General features: G+C 37.2%; 1 protein-coding gene and 1 pseudogene across 3 annotated transcripts in view; one reads left to right on the top strand and one right to left on the bottom strand.

Annotated features, from left to right (window-relative positions):
* NME7 (NME/NM23 family member 7) overlaps nucleotides 1-18,249 on the bottom strand; it is a 232,121-nt gene that overhangs the window by 112,191 nt on the left and 101,681 nt on the right. For all 3 annotated transcript variants that reach the window (XM_020874155.2, XM_020874156.2, XM_070474350.1), the window contains one exon: nucleotides 10,456-10,557. In XM_020874155.2, the coding sequence (XP_020729814.2) occupies nucleotides 10,456-10,557 (102 nt within the window). The remainder of the gene's footprint in view (nucleotides 1-10,455; nucleotides 10,558-18,249) is intronic.
* On the top strand, nucleotides 3,550-3,950 carry LOC110125236 (prefoldin subunit 6 pseudogene; annotated as a pseudogene).

Here is an 18,249-nt window from a genome sequence, read left to right as displayed (position 1 = left end):
TCAACAGGTGCAATGAAAACCTCTTCCAGAGGCACATCTGGAACAGATTTCCTGCCTAAGTGAATGTGTTTCTCCAGGTGATTGTGTGGTGAGTAAACACTTCTTGAATTGCAAAGAAATCTGTTGTGATAATTTTACCATTCTATGTAGTAGCGACTGACATTTTCCAAGCACCCTTATCAGTAGAATATGTAAATACACCAAAATATGTATGTATTTTAATAGATTATTGAAATGTACCCTTATTCATCCACATACTGCATTTATCAAACTTTAATTTCTTTTGTTTACTTTTTGTCCCCTCCCTCGTGAACCCCCCTCCCATCTCCCACCCCATCCCAATTTGTTACTTTTATATGGCAAATAAATATAAGTGGAAAGTCTAATACTTCCCCACACAATGAATTGTCTTGTGCAACACCCTCTCTCTGGAGACCACTTCTGGACAGACTGGAAGAAATTCCATTCATATATGTTTTCTTCAAGCTATGAGACCATAGAGAGGCAGAATCTCTGCCAAAAGCAAATATCAGTGATGAAATAAGTAAATATACAACACCTAAGAGTTGACCCTTGGTAAACAAGGATTTACACTGCTCATGTCCACTAATATACAGATTTTTCTCAACAGTAAATGTCTGTCTAGTTAAAGCTATGATTTTTCCAGTAGTCATGTATGGATGTGAGAGTTGGACTATGAAGAAAGCTGAGCACCAAAGAATTGATGCTTTTGAACTGTGGTGTTGGAGAAGACTCTTGAGAGTTCCCTGGACTGCAAGGAGACCAACCAGCCAGTCCTAAAGGAAATCAATCCTGAATATTCATTGGAAGGACTAACGCTGAAGCTGAAACTCCAATACTTTGGCTACCGGAGGCAAAGAACTGACTCATTTGAAAAGACCCTGATGCTGGAAAAGGTTGAAGGTAGGAGGAGAAGGGGATGACAGAGGATGAGATGGTTGGATGGCATCACTGACACAATGGGCATGAGTTTGAGTAGGCTCCGGGAGTTGGTGATGGACAGAGAAGCCTAGCATGCTATAGTCCATGGGGTCACAAAGAGTCAGACACGACTGACTGACTGAAATTATAGTATTAGACAACTTGCAGTTGGTTGAGTTCCTGCATTCAGAACATGGATATAGAGGAATCACGGATATGGAGGGCTGACTATATGTTAAACACGGATTTTTGACAGCTCAGAAGGTTCGTGCCCCTCCACTCATTGTTCAAAGGTCAGCTGTACAGTCATAAACTGATCTAATGGTCACTGTTATGCTGAAACTTCTTTTGAATCAACTTGAAAAGTAGTTCTATATCTTAGAAAAGAATAAAGAAAAAAGGACCCACTTTGTAGATAAAATGCATTTAAATAATGAATTAGTAACAGTTCTTAATATAGCCAGTCTACTCATTAATTCATCAAATATTAATTCCATGGCCATTATGTACCTGGCATTCTTCCAAGTACTAATCAGACTGACATGTATTATAACCAAGGTTCTCACTTCATATGTGGGAGTTACTAAGCAGTGAAGAAAAATGTAAGCTATTTTAACATAATACATGAACAGATTAGGGCTTCCCTGGTGGCTCAGACAGTAAAGAGACTGCCTGCAATGCAGGTGACCTGGGTATGATCCCTAGACCGGGAAAATCCCCTATAGAAAGGAACAGCTACCCACTCCAGTATTCCAGTATGTCAGCAAATTTGGAAAACTCCGCAGTGGCCACAGAACTGGAAGAGGTCAGTTTTCATTCCAATCCCAAAGAAGGGCAGTGCCCAGGACTGTTCAAACCACCAGGAAGTTACACTCATTCCCCATGCTAGTAAGGTTATGCTCAAAATCCTTTAAGCTAAGTTTCAACAGTATGGGAAGCGAGAATTTCCAAGTGCACAGACTGGATGTAGAAAAGGCAGAGGAACCAGAGATCAAATTGCTACCATTTGCTGGATCATAGAGAAAGCAAGGGAATTTCAGAAAAAACATCTACTTCTGCCTCACTGACTATGCCTTTGACTATGTGGATCACAACAAACTGTGGAAAATTCTTAAAGAGGTGAGAATACCAGACCAACTTACCTGCCTCCTGAAAAACCGATATGCAGATCAAGAAGCAACAGTTAGAAATAGACATGGAATAGCCTGGTTCCAAATTGAGAAAGGAGTACATCAAGGCTGTATACTGTCACCCGGCTCACTTAACTTATATGCAGAGTACATCATGTGAAATGCTGGGTGAATGAATCATAAGCTACAATCAAGATTGGTGGGAGAGATATCAATAATCTCATATACACATATGATACCACTCTAATGGCAGAAAGTGAAGAAGAACTAAAGAGCCTTTTGATGAGAGTTAAAGAGGAGAGTGAAAACCTGGCTTGAAACTCAATACTCAAAAAACTAAGATCATGGCACCCGGTACATCACTTCATGGCAAATAGAAGGGTAAACAGTAGAAGCAGTAACAGATTTTATTTTCTTGGGCTCCAAAATCACTGTAGACGGTGACTTCAGCCATGAAATTATAACATGCTTGTTCCTTGGAAGGAAAGCTATGATAAACCTAGACATCCCCTTTATAGACAAAGCTTCATATAGTCAAAGCTATGGTTTTTCATGTACAGATGTGAGAGCTGGGCCAGAAAGAAGGCTAAGCACCAAAGAATTGATGCTTTCAAATCATGCTGCTGGAGGGCTTTCAAATCATGCTGCTGGAGAAGACTTTTGAGAGTCCATTGGACTGCAAGGAGACCAAACAAGTCAATCATACAGGAAATCAACCCTGAATGTACATTGGAAGGACTGATGCTGAAGTGCCAATACTTCGCCACCTGATGTGAAGAGCCAACTCGTTGGAAAAGACCCTGATGCTGGGAAAGATTGAGGGCAGGAGGAGAAGAGGGCGGCAGAGAAAGATGGTGAGATAGCATCACCAACTCAATGGGACATGAGTTTGAGCAAACTCCAGGAGATAGTGAAGGACCGGGAAGCCTGGTGTACTACAGTCCAGTCCAGTGGGTCACAAACAGACAGACAGGACTTAGCAACTGAATAACAACAGTAAATAGATTGGCATACCTAATGGTTTAAAGTAAGATGGCTATTTAATTATCAAGTCTACCTCCTAGAACTAGACCATTAAATTCCTCAAACATAAGGACTGTATTTACTGGAAAGGTGGGAGGAAAGGAAGGAAAAGAAAGGAAGGATAAAATGAACCAACTTCTGAGACCAAACTGAAAAAGCTATTTTATTGTTCATAAAGCTTGACTATAGTGACTAATGGTATTTCTTCCGACTTGAAATAACCATCAATATTCATCAAAAGCATATGGTCTTGAATAGGGAACTAAATTCAATATTTTGTAATAACCTATAAGGGAAAAGAATCTAAAAAGGAATAGATACTTATATGTGTAAACAACTGAATCATTTTGATGTATACCTGAAACTAACAAGACATTGTAAATCATCTATATTTCCTTAAAATTAAAAAAATAGGGTTTACCAATACTGAAGGGAGAATGCTTTAATACCCGCCATGGCTGAGCTAATCCAGAAGAAGCTACACTGAGAAGTGGAGAAATATCAACAGCTGCAGAAGGACTTGAGTAAATCCATGTCAGGGAGGCAGAAGCCAGAGGAACGACTAACAGAAAATAGTATCATGAAGGAGGAACTGGCTCTGCTGGATGGGTCCAACATGGTGTTTAAACTTCTGGGGTCTGTACTGGTCAAACAGGAGCTGAGGGAAGCTCGGGCCACATCACAGCTGAGATTAAGCAATCTGAATCCCAGCTCCCGGATCTAGAGCGGCAGTCGGAACAGCAGAGGCAGACCTTTGCTCAGCTGCAGCAGGAGTTGCAGACTGCCCAGGCAGCAAAGGCAGGGCTCCTGGGAAGGCCTGACACTGTCCTGGGGGTAGGGGAGGGGAAGGAATGAGGCAGCTCTAGGGTCTATACTGTAGCTAATAAAATGTAAAAATACCTGGTGTTTCCTGACCAATTAAAAACAAAATTTAAAACATCCATCAATCAAGTTTTTAAAAAGCATATGGTCCACTTGAAATCCTATACCTACACTTACAACATGATTTAGGACCCTGAGACTCCAGAGTAGAAATCAGTCCTAAATCAGCCCTAACTCCTCATTTATTAATACAAGTTCATTCACTTTCAGGTTTTATGATAAAATAAAATGTATTTTTTTTATTATAAAAGTCTTAGAGAAAAATTATAAAATATAGGAAAGTAGAATTGACTATTATTATAATCCTACCATCCAAAGACAGCCACTGTTAACATTTTATATGTTAGATTAGTACCAAAATTTAAAATCCCCGTGGTACAACTTTATATAATGATGTAAATGCCAAAGAATGTTCAAACTATACAAAAAAGATCTTAATGACTCAGATAACCACAATGGTGTGATTACTCACCTAGAGCCAGACATCCTGGAATGTAAAGTCAAGTGTGCCTTAGGAAGCATCACTATGAACAAAGCTAGTGGAGGTGATGGAATTCCAGTTGAGCTATTTCAAATCCTAAAAGATGATGCTGTGAAAGTGCTGCACTCAATATGCCAGCAAATCTGGAAAACTCAGCAGTGGCCACAAGACTGCAAAAGGTCAGTCTTCAATCCAATCCCAAAGAAAGGCAATCCCAAAGAATGTTCAAACTACCGCACAATTGCATTGATCTTACATGCTAGCAAAGTAATGATCAAAATTCTCCAAGCCAGGCTTCAAGACTATGTGAACCGAGATCTTCCAGATATTCAAGCTGGATTTAGAAAAGGCAGAGAAACCAGAGATCAAACTGCCAACATCTGATGGATTATAGAAAAAGCAAGAGAGTTCCAGAAAAACATCTACTACTGCTTTATTGACTATGCCAAAGCCTTTGACTGTGTGGATCACAACAGACTGGAATATTCTTAAAGAGATGGGAATACCAGACCACCTTACCTGCCTCCTGAGAAATCTGTATGCAGACCAAGAAACAACAGTTAAATCAGACATGGAACAAAAGACTGGTTCCAAATTGGGAAAGGAGTACATCAAGGCTGCATATTGTCTCCCTGCTTACTTAACTTATATGCAGAGTACATCATGTGAAATGCCAAACAAGCTGGAGTCAAGACTGCTGGGAGAAATATCAATAACCTCAGATATGCAGATGACACCACCCTTATCACAGAAAGCAAAGAGGAACTAAAGAGCCTCTTGATGAAAGTGAACGAGGAGAGTAAAGAAGTTGGCTTAAAACTCAACATTCAAATAACTAAGATCATGGCATCCGGTCCTATCGCTTCATGGCCAATAGATGGGGAAACAATGGAAACAGGGACAGACTTTATTTTCTTGGGCTCCAAAATCACTGCAAATGGTGACTGCAGCCATGAAATTAAAAGACACTTGCTCCTTGGAAGAAAAGCTATGACAAATCTAGACATCATATTAAAAAACAGAGACATTACTTTGCCAACAGAGGTCTGTCAAAGCTATGGTTTTTCCCAGTAGTCATGTATGGATGTGAGAGCTGGACCATAAAGAAAGCTGAGCACCGAAGAACTGATGCTTTTGAACTGTGGTGTTGGAGAAGACTCTTGAGAGTCCCTTGGACTGCAAGGAGATCTAACCAGTCAATCCTAAAGGAAATCAGTCCTGAATATTCATTGGAAGGACTGAAGCTGAAGCTGAAGCTCTAATACTTTGGCCACCTGATTTGAAGAACTGACTCATTGGAAAGGACCATGATGCTGGGCAAGACTGAAGGTGGAAGGAGAAGGACAACAGGGGATGAGATGGCTGGATGTCATTACCGACTCAATGGATATGAGTTTGAGCAAGCTCCGGGAGTTGGTGATGGACAGGGAGGCCTGACATGCTGCAGTCCACGGGATTGCAAAGAGTTAGACACAACAAGCGACTGAACTGAACTCATCATACAGGGTTCATAAAAATCTACAATAAAAAAGTTAAGTGGGGTAATTCCAACAATGCTTTAACGATGCAATTTGGACTCTGAAAGAGATTATGAGTTGCTTAACAAAAGACAGCTTGCTTTAGACATCTTTATTATGGCTCGGCCATGTGACAAGTCAGTAAACCTTGTACATACTGTTCAACCCATAAGTGTTCACTGAATAATTAGAAAGAAACGGAATCAGCAAATTTTTATATTCAGGACTCTTCCTTCTATGATCACTCACTTGCTCACTTCTCAACTCTTCCCCAGGAACTTTATTTCTGATTCACTGCCCGGTACTTCAACAAAAGCAATGTTGTTTTATGAATTCATACCTTTATTATTTCCCACCTTCTCCACTTAGCTAAGTCCTACTCATTCCTCACAATTTAGCTCAGCTATCATGTTCTTGAAGAAGTCTCGCCTGACTCCATCATCTATCCCCAGACTAAGCAAAACGGTATAATTCAGGACTGCCATAGTACCCAATGGGCTTCCCTGGCGGCTCAGACAGTAGAGAATCCGCCTGCAATGTGGGAGACCTGGATTCGATCCCTGGGTCAGAAAGATCGCCTATAGGAGGGCATGGCAACCCACTCCAGTATTCTTGCCTAGAGAATCCCCAGGCTACAGCCCATGGGGTTGCAAAGAGTCGGACATGACTGAGTGACTAAGCACAGCACTTAGTACCCAATTTAAGTATCCAATAACGCAGTTGCCACAAAACATAGAAACTAAACACTTAAATATCTGTGCCCACTCATAGACTGTAAGCTCATTAAAGCTTCTATCTTTATAGTAGCTTCTATCTTTATAGTCACAAATACTAGCACAGATTCAACAAATATTTATTGAATGAATGAAAGAATGAGCAAACTGATCTCATTCCCTTTTTTGCCTTAATTTTTCTCTCTTTAACTTACCTATGCTTGGTCAGCTGGTCACCCACAATTTTAACTATCTTAAAAAATGAACAAAATCCTCTTTGGCCAAACAGAAATCAAAAATTGAAATAACCCTGAGTTCTGCTTATTCATATAGCCAAAAAGTATTCCTTCTTAATATTTACAATTAATATTCAATAACTACTTAACGTCACCACCATTTTCTCCTAAAGTCCTCTGAAGCAGAGTCACATTTTAATATTCACTCTTTCACAGTCACACATATTGTTTATTTATACTCTTCTTTCTCCTTGAAAAGATATAAAGTAGAGCAACTCTTTCTCTACTGATGCCATAATGTCTGTCCCTTTCCATTTCTAGAGCCCCTGCCTTTAATCTCTTCCAGTTCAGTTTGCTCTAGTTGCATCAAAGGAATAATTTAGTATACTGAAACTACATATAAGGAATGTCTGTTTCTTACCATACAGCATTCTAATTACATAGAATCCACAATTTTTAGCCTGTCTTTTAAAGATATGCACCACACCTTCATCTCTACCAGTATTCTTCTTGTTTCCTCTTAAAAAAATATGTATTTCCTTGTGCTTCCAGGTATGCATTTCCCATTGAAGCCAAGCAAATTTTTTTTTTCATTTATTTTTATTAGTTGGAGGCTAATTACTTTACATCATTGTAGTGGTTTTTGTCATACATTGAAATGAATTAGCCATGGATTTACATGTATTCCCCATCCCGGTCCCCCCTCCCACCTCCCTCTCCACCCAATCCCTCTGGGTCTTCCCAGTGCCCCAGGCCCAAGCACTTGTCTCATGCACCCAACCTGGGCTGGTGATCTGTTTCACCCTAGATAATATACATGTTTCGATGCTGTTCTCTTGAAACATCCCACCCTCGCCTTCTCCCAGAGTCCACAAGTCTGTTCTATACATCTGAGTCTCTTTTTCTGCTTTCAAGCAAATATTCTTGACATTATATCATAGTAAATCTGCAAATTCCTGCATGGTTACCTTTGTATATTGAGCTTTCAAGCTTTCCCTATTCTCTTTGTACCTTGATTCATTTTTTTTTAATTTAAATTAATTTTTACTACAGTATAGTCATTTTGCAATGTTGTGTTGGTTTCTGCTATAAGCAAAGTGAATCAACTATACATATATGTATATCCACTCTTTTTTAGATACCCTTCCCATGCAGATCACCACAGAGCATTAGGTAGAAATCCCTGTACTGTATGGTAGGTTTTCATTAGTTAACCATTTTATAAAAAGTAGTGTATATATGTCAATCCCAATCTCCCAATACATCCCACCCCCACTACCCCCCTTGGTATCCATGGTTGTTTTCTACACTTGAGACTCTGTTTCCTCTTTGCTAATAAGTTCATCTGCTCTGTTTTTCTAGATTCCACATATAAATGACATTGTATAGTATCTGTTTTTCTCTTCCTGAGTTACTTCACTCTTGATGACAATCTCTGGGTCCATCTATGTCACTACAAATGGCATTATTTCATTCCTTTTTATGGCTGAGTAATAAACCACTTTGTCCATTCCTCTGTTGATGGACATTTAGGTTGCTTCCATGTTGTGGCTGTTGTAAACAATGCTGCAATGAAAGCTGAGGTGCATGCATCCTTTCAAATTATGGTTTTTCTCCAGCTATATGCCAGGAGTGGAACTGTTGGATTATATGGTAGATCTAGTTTTAAAAGGAGCCTCCATATTGTTCTCCATAGTGGTTGTACCACTGACAATCTAAGAGGGTTCCTTTTTCTTCACACCTTATCCACTTTGTAGATTTTTTTTGATGATGGCCATTCTGACTGGTGTAAGATGACACCTTGTTGTAGTATTGATTTGCATTTCTGTAATAATTAGTGATGTTGAACATGTCTTCATGTGCTTTTTTGGCTATCTGTCTTTTTTGGATAAATCTCTACGTATACATTCTGATCATTTTTTGATTGAGTTATTTGTTTTTTGATATTGAAGTGCATGAGCTACTTGTACATTTTGAAGATTAATCCCTTATCAATCACTTCATTTGCAAATATTTTTCTCTCATTTTGAAGGCTGTCTTTTTATTTTGTTTATGATTTCCTTTGCTGTACAAAATCTTTCAAGCTTAACTAGGTCTCATTTGTTTACTTTTGTTATATTTTCATTACTCTAGGTGGTGAACAAAAACATCCCTATTTACATTTCTCCTCCTTCTTATTTACCTTCAGGAATATTAATTGCTCCCTTAATAAACAACCTTTTAACATTTGTATTACCTGAACTGACACTATAATGCTCTGTAAGTTTTGGGGAAGAACTTTATGTGTGCACTTCTGGATTACTGTTCTCCCTTACAGGGCTTAATCCAGCAGCACACTCTGTCATATAAGTTGGCTTTTTAATTTAAGTTGGCTAATTTATAGGTGACCCTAGAGGTAAAAAAATCCACCAGCCAATGCAGGAGACACAGGAGATGTGGATTCAATCCTTGGATCAAGAAGATCCCCTGGAAGGGGACATGGCAACCCACTCCAGTATTCTTGTCTGGAGAATTCCACGGACAAAGGAGCCTGGTGGACTACAGTCCATAGGATGACCAAGAGCCGGGCACCACTGAAGAGACAGCATGCACCAGTAATTTACTATCTTACATTTAAGGGGACTCAGTAAATGCAATTAAACTGAATTGACTGTTCTTCAATAAACTTTACAAGTGATAGTGAAATAAACAGTAAATTTAAATTACAGTTAGTGTTTAAAATCAGTAATACTTCCTATAACCCTACACATCTTAGAATACTTGCATAGAGCTTCTGCATATGTATTCAATTGTTATTTCTGCTTTTAAACCTCATCCCCACTTCAAACTTCATTCCTTTTACCACTAAATGTCCATGTAACGAAACCTGAAGGAAACTGAAGGGCATACTAGAGAATATCGCTTTTCACTTAAGTCTCACTGCTCATAATTATTTACACATCTGGTATGAAGCCATCATATCAATATTCTCCACATTGAGGGCTTTATTTATGGCCCCTGGTGGCTCAGATGGTAAAGAATCTGCCTGCAACGCAGGAGACCTGAGTTTGATCCCCGGGTCAGGGAGATCCCTTGGAGAAGGGAATGTACCCACTCCAGTATTCTTGCCTGGAGAATTCCATGGACATAGGAGGCTGGTGGGCTATAGTCCATGGGGTCACAAAGAGTCAGATACAACCAAGTGACTAACACTTTGACTTTCATGCCAAAGGATAATTAATACATTAGTTTCTATCACTGAGATTAACAAATTTACTTATACAATTTAGCAACAAGAAACAGTAAAAGAAAATGACACAGTAAATGTTTCTGCCCATATATGTCACGAGGTTAATAAAAAAATTCATTTTTGGGGGCACACTATCTAAGAAACAAATAACGTCAAATGCTATTTTGAATAAAATTTTGTGCCCATATATTCATTTTGTATTTTTTTTTTTTTGAAGAACAAACTAAAGGTATCAAAAACCCGTTAAGATATTTAGTTAATGGATAAAACAGACTTGATCAATATATTAAACAAAAACTTACAGGATCAGCAGGTCCACAGAATTCTCGAAATGTCATTGTAGGATTAGTTTGTTGAATCTCCATTGCTACACAAGGCCCAGAATACATTTCTGTCACCATTTCCTATAATATATAAATAAGATAATATTAACAAATGAGTAGAATTTAATAATATTTTGCTTCTCTTCAATTAATTGCACTACTATTCTACTGGACCCAAAAAGTTAAAGTTATCTTTGACTTCTTCTCCACCTGTACCCTCTATGCCAAGCAGTTCCCACATTTTGTCCATTTTTCCTACAAAAATGTATTTTAGATATGTTCCCTTGTCTCCATTCCTACTATTATCATACTAATGCTTTATCACTTGATAACATTCACTATTTGGAATTATCTTCTAGTACATATTTATTTTAAAAGGCTCTCTCCTCTCAAACACAATACTATCAAATGAACATTTAAAAAAATATATATTCCAAAGCGTTTCTCCCAAAGAAACTTATAAAAATCATAATGAGTTTCAGCAATAAGGAATAATAGGCATCAGATTCGTTTTCCCACATTAAACACCTAGAAATTAAAGGCAATAAACATATATTGTTTTCAGACACTGAACTATCGATAGACAGCACAGTACTATGATCCTCAAGAGAAGGAAAATGAATGGGATAAGCTGTACAACTGCCCATCTTACTGCCTGAAGGTGTCTAGACAGTGAAACAAATATAGGAAACACAAAAGAGCCCAACATTCTCACTGAAGAGATCGAGACTGGAGTTTGGGGAGGCCAGTGAGGCGACGATTTGCCGAACAGAATACTAGAGAAAGCGGGAGAGCAACAAGAGAGTAAGCCTCAGGATCTGCAGAGAAGTTTTTGAGTCTTAGATTAAGAGTCTGTGTATATATAAAGGATACTACCGAAGGCTGAGAAAAGAACTCCCAGAAAGCAGTAAATGAAACAACTCATAAATACAGTATAAGACTGGGAAGAATCTATACTCCTACAAGCTGGAGTGGAAAGCCCCCATATGATATACAGGGCATCATGTAGAGTCCTCAGAATGGTGTTATACCATAGTTGTTACTGTTTAGTCTCTAAGGGTATACAACACTTTGTGACTGCATGAACTGCAGGACGCCAGGCTTCTTTGCCCATCACTATCTCCCTGAATTTGCTCAAACTCATGTCCATTGAGCCAGTGATGCCATCCAACCATCTCATCCTCTGCTGTCCCCTCCTCCTCCTCCCTCCATCTTTCCCAGCATCAGGATCTTTTCTAATGAGTCGGCTCTTTGCATCAGGTGGCCAAAGTACTGGAGCTTCAGCATCAGTCCTCCCAATGATATTCGGATTGATTTCTTTTAGGATTGACTGGTTTGATCTCCCTGCATTCCAAGGGATTCTCAAGAGTCTTCTCCAATACCACAGTTCAAAAGCATCAATTCTTTGGCATTCATCCTTCTATATGGTTCACCTCTCATATCCATACACGGAAAAACCATAGTTTTGACTAGACAGACCTTTGTCAACAAAGTAATGTCTCTGCTTTTTAAAACACTGTTTAGGTTTGACATAGCTATTTTTCCAAGAAGCAAGCGTCTTTTAATTTCATGGCTGCAGTCACCATCTGCAGTGAGTTTGGAGCCCAAGAAAATGAAATCTGACACTGTTTCCACATTTTCCCCATCTATTTGTCATGAAGTGATAGGACCAGATGCATGATCTTAGGTTTTGGAATGCTGAGTTTGAAGCCAGCTTTTCACTCTCCTCTTTCACATTCATCAAGAGGCTCCTTAGTTCTTCTTCATTTTCTGCCACTAAAATATACCACAGTAGTTGGCCTAAACTTGCCTTATGTATGGAACACTCTGTATCTATTCTGTGAAAGCTTAAACGCAAGTCTCACAAGTGTCAAACTGATCCCAAGTAACTTGTCCAAGGGCCAAAACAAAATCAAACATTTCTTAAAGGAATACAGCAACACCATGTAACAGTGTGAATTTCACAACACCAGTACATAACAAAAATTGCCAGCATACAAAAAGAAGTAGGAAAATATAAACTATCACCAGAACCAAACTCAAGAGACAGAAACCCAGCGATGACAGAAATATGGATGTAATTACACAAGAAGTTTTAACAGTCACTGTACCTAGGTTCTACATGCTCAAATTATAGAAGAAAACATGTACATAATACATGGCAAAAAAAAAAATATATATATATATATATATATATATAAAGATCCAAACAAAACTTCTAGAGATGAAAACTACATCTGAATTTATAAGTGATGAAGAGGATAAACCCTTGTAGGAGATCAATGAATTTGAAGGCATACAACAGAAACTATTAAAAAGCAAGCATGGAAAGAAAGAAGAGTGAAGAAAACTTTTAAATTAAAAAAAAAAGACTATGGGACAACGTCACGCAGTGTAATTGGAGCCTCAAAAGAAGAAAGGATGATGAACAGAAATGTATTTTGAGAATTAATCACTAAAAAGTTTTTAAATTTGATGAAACTTATAAGCCCACAGATACAATAAAATCCAAGGAGAAAAAGTGGAAAGAAAAATAAAGTAAGGCACATCGTAATCAGATTGGCTATAAAACAAGAACAACAATAACAACAAAAAAAAAAACCACAGTAAAAAATAGTGAAACATTTTTTCACTGTAGAAACATCAAAAAAAAAAAAAAAAGAACAAAGATAAGGATAAAAACAACAACTTATATCAAATTCTATAATCAGTTGAGAAATATTTGGAAAATATTATTCAAAATGAATGAAAAATAAAGGCTTTTTCAGTGTATACGTATTTAACCTCTTTGATTAAGTTCATTCATAGGTATTTTACTCTTTATGACCCAATTTCAAATGGGGATTGCTTTCTCACTTTATCTTTATGTTAACCTTGAATCCTGCAACTTTACTGAATTCACTTAATTCTAGTAGTTTTTTTTTTTTTTTTTTGGTGGAGACTTTAGGATATTCTCTATATAATATCACTTGTTGCTGTTTAGTTGCTAAGTTGTGTCTCACTCTTTCTGACCCCATAGACTGCAGACCAATAATCTCATCCACCCACCAGAATTTCCCAGGCAAAAATACTACAATGGGTAATCATTTCCTTCTCCATGGGGTCTTTCCAACCCAGGGATCATACCTGCATCTACTGCATTGGCAGGTGGATTCTTTAACTCTGAGCTTCCGGGGTAGCATATAATACCATGTCATCTGCAATTAGTGACAGTTTTACTTCTTCCTCGCAATTTGAATGCCTCTTATTTCTTTTACTTATCTGATTACTATGGCAAAGACTTCTAATACTATGTTAAATAGAAGCAGGGAGAGTTGGCATCCTTGTCTTGGAAGTAAAAGACCTATGCTATGTAAACTATAGAATACTGATGAAGGAAACTGAAGATGATGCAAAGATATCCTGTGTTCTTGGATTGGAGAAAGTAATATTGTTAAAATGGCTATACTATCCAAGGCAATCCACAGATTTAATGCAATCTCTATCAAAATATCCATGACATTTTTCACAGAACTCAAACAAATAGTCCTAAAATTTATATGGAACTACAAATGACCCTGAACTGCCACAGCAATCTTGAGGGGGGGAAAATGCTGGAGGTATCAAGCTCCCTGACTTTAGACTACACAGGAAAGCAACAGTAGTCAAAACAACATGGTACTGGTACAGAGACAAGACACACAGATGAAGGGAACAGAACAGAAGGCCCAAAATAAACCCATACACTTATGACCACTCTATAATAAAGAAGGCAAGAATATACAACGGGAAAAGACAGTCCCTTTAACAAGTGATGCTGGGAAAACTGAACAGCTACATGTAAGAGTGAAATTAGAACATTTCCTTACACTGTATAAAAAATATACTCAATATAGATTAAAGACCTAAATGTAAGACCTAAATCCAAAAAAAAATTACTTCTACAAGAAAATACAGACGGAATACTCTTCAACATAAATTGCAGGATTATTTTTTTTGGGTCAGTCTCTTAGGCAAAAGAAATAAAAGCAAAAATAAATAAATGGGAACTATTAAACATAAAAAGTTTTATAGAGCAAAGGAAACCATCAACAAAATGAAAAGACAACATACTGAATGGGAGAAAAGATTTGTAAATGCTATGACTGATAAGCAGTTAATATAAAAAACTAAGAGCTCATAGAACTCAAAGTCAAAAAACAAAAAACTCTATTAAAAAATGTGGAGGGCTGAATAGACATTTCTCCAAAGAAGACATACAGATGGCCAACAGACATACAGATGGCCAAAATCTCTCAAATTTTGTTTGTCTGAGAAAGTCTTTCTTTTTTGATTGAAAGATCACTGACTTACAATACTAGTTTCAGGTGTACAACACAGTGATTCAATATTTTTATAGATTACATTCCATTTACAGTTATTACAAAATAATGGCAATATTCTCCTGATAGTTTATCCTTTATACCACTAATCAGAGAAGTGCAAATAAAAGCACCATGAGATATCACACCTGCTAAAACGGCTACCATCAAAATGTCTACCAAAAAAAAAAAAAAATGTCTACAAATAACAAATGCTGGCAAGGATGTGCAGAAACAGGAACCCTAGTACACTGCTGGTGAGAATGTAATTGGTGCAGCCACTATGGAAAACAGTATGCAGGTTCCTCAAAAAAAGTAAAAGCGGAACTACCATACGATCTAGCAACTCCACTGCTGGATATATATCTGAATTTAAAAAAAAAAAAACACTAATTCAAAAAGATATATGTATTCCAATAGTGGCATTATTTTCAAGAGCCAATATATGGAAACAATCTAAGTATCCAACAACAGGTGAATGAATAATGAAGATGTGATATATACATACAATGGAATACTACTCAGTAATAAAAAAAGAACAAAATTCTACCACTGGCAACAATGTGGATAAACCTAGAGTGTATTATTCTTAGTGAAATAAGTCAGAGAAAGACAAATATTCTGTATGTTACCACTTATATGTAAAATCTTAAACATAAAACAAACAAATGTATATTACAAAACAGAAACAGACTCACAGATATAGAGAACAAACTAATGGTGACCAGTAGGGAGAAGAAAAGGAGTAGGGACAAGACAAGGGTATGGGAGAGATACAAACTATCATGTATAAAATAAGCAGCAAGGATAAACTATCAGGGGAATATTGCCATTATTTTGTAATAACTGTAAATGGAATATAATCTATAAAAATATTGAATCACTATGTTGTACACCTGAAACTAATATAATATTGTAAGTCAATGATCTTTCAATCAAAAAAGAAAGACTTTTTCAGACAAACAAAATCTGAGAGAATTCACCATCACCATCCCTATACCATTCAGGAACTTGAAAAATGATAAAGACCTCAGAGGAGAAACAGTTGGTATATGAGTCGTCAACAGAGCTATGCTTCAGGAGCTGAAATGAGACTCGTGGCAAGAGATGGCCGCAATCTTCCCTACCTTGTCTGTGTAAGCTGCCTCCAACGGGTCGATGACAGGGAGAAGATTACATGCCTGTTGACCATAACATAAGACACATGCTAACATTCAGAAAAGCTTTACAAATGTCACATAAAATAGAGAAAGGGGGCAGAGCCACTGCAGTAGGTAAACCATGCCTAGACCATGAAGCTGGAAGTACACCACTGGGTAAAAAGGCTTGTATTTAGGAGCCTGTATTTAAAATTGGATCAATTCATGTTGCTTGCAGAAGTCAAATGGGTGGAGCTTTAATTAATGGTAAACAGATCCCGTCATGCCTCTTGGTTAAGTTCTTCACTAATCCAAGGAGAATTGTTTTAGGATATTTATTCGAGACTCTTCCAATGAGTAGCCTCACATAAATAGCAAGAAAGTAAGTCCTAGCGGGCAGAAGCCAAAGTCAAATGAGTGAAGGGTAATCCTGTTATCCAAACAGAGATAGTCACTCATTTGGTGGCCCTTGCTTTTTGTGGTGGTCTTCTCCTTCAGTGTAAGTGCTATTTGCAAAAGCAGAGGGAGTTACGAACACAAGGTATGTTGAAAGACTGCTCGAAAACATAGCGAATGGATTTAAATTTACTTGCAATCTGTAATAGTTGTGAATGTAAAGCATTGTCACCATAGTTTTCTTAGTAAAAGATCAACGTCTTGGTTCCTTTTAAACAGCCACTACAGTTTGAGTTTGAAAAGTCTGACTTAATGTCGATCCCACATGACATAAATCATCATGGATGTGATTTCTGGCTCTGTCATCCCACACTTGTCGTCCACATGTGGGTATTAGTGTTGCACGGAATTGGATAGATAACTTTTAGTAGTTTGTAATTAATTACTTTATGATTGAAAGCGAGCAGCATTAAGTGGAATGTACTGGTCTAATAAAAACACATAATAATAAAAATATTGCAAGGAAAACTTTTTTAGTTCAGGAATAATTTTATTCTGATAAAGTTCAGTAACATCAAGAGCCTGGAAGCAAGATCTGGCTCCACTTTTCTATTGAGCCATGTGCATTTCCATTAAACAGAATCTGCTATGAATCCACCATTCTCGAGTTATGTGCAAGCTGAATATGCATTTTAGGAAGAAAGAATTTAACATACTTTATCCAAGACTTAAGTAGCCTGAATAGTATTTTCATTCCAAAAATCTGCACTCCAGTGGTTTTTTATATTATTAAAAATTTATTAATAATTATAATATCTTCGAATAACAGAAGAAGTACATCAACACCAATCATTTGGTGTTTATGACATAAAGAAATATAGCTACTGGCACTTATCCTGATTCTAGGACAAATAAAATCCACCATATAATATATCTTAATCTCCAGAATCATAAAAAAAAAAAAAATAGAAAATGTTAAAGGAAGTTCTTCAAACAGAATAAAAATACCAGAAAAAATTTGGAACCACACAAAACAATGGTAAATATGTGGGTAAATATCAAACATGTTTCACAGCAATTAAAAATGAAAATTTAATTGATTATTTAAAGCAAAAATATTAAAAATGTATCATAAAGCTTTTAACATATAAATGTAAAATGTACAACAGCATGCAGAGTAAGAGGGAGGAAATAGATGTATATACTTTTTTAAGCTTCTTAACTGTATATGTGAAGTGGTTTAAGGAAAAACGTGGTCCAAAAAAAAGTGCCTCTCGCTGAAAGATTCAGTGAATGGAACATTTCAGACAGAATTGAAAACAAATATAAAGACCTAGAGGAAGAAGTACAGTTTGGGTATATGAAGATCAGTAAAGAGCTATGATATCAGGAGCTGAGTGAGACCACAGGTAAGCAGTTAAGAGATGAGGCCCAGGGGACTTCCCTACTTGTCTGGTGGTTAAGACTGCCTTCCAAAGCAGGGAGTGTGGGTTCGATCCTGATCAGGGAGCAAAGATTTTACATGCCTTGTGGACAAAAAGACAAAACATAAAACAGAAACAACATTGTAACAAATTCAGAAAAGACTTTAAAAATAGTCCACATTAAAAAAAAAAAAAAAAAAGAAAAGAAAAGGGATGAGGTCAGAGCACGGTAGGCCAGGTAGGTAAACCATGCACGGTAGGTAAACCATGTTAATGACTTTGGAAGGCTTATAACACCCAATGTTAAAGTAAAATAAAGGCAATTTATTATAGGCCAGTATTTAAATATTAGTCAGAACTCAATCATCATGTCTACTAAAAATGCCAGAAGTTAAAAAAGGAAGGAGAGGACTTCATAATTAACATGGTAAACAGATCCCTACTCATTAGAACCCTTAAATCATGTCCCTGAAG

Source organism: Odocoileus virginianus, chromosome 11 (assembly GCF_023699985.2).
Source record: "Odocoileus virginianus isolate 20LAN1187 ecotype Illinois chromosome 11, Ovbor_1.2, whole genome shotgun sequence".
NCBI lineage: Eukaryota > Metazoa > Chordata > Mammalia > Artiodactyla > Cervidae > Odocoileus > Odocoileus virginianus.
Note: the sequence above shows the minus strand (reverse complement) of the source record. Positions and strands in the feature narration are given on the sequence as shown.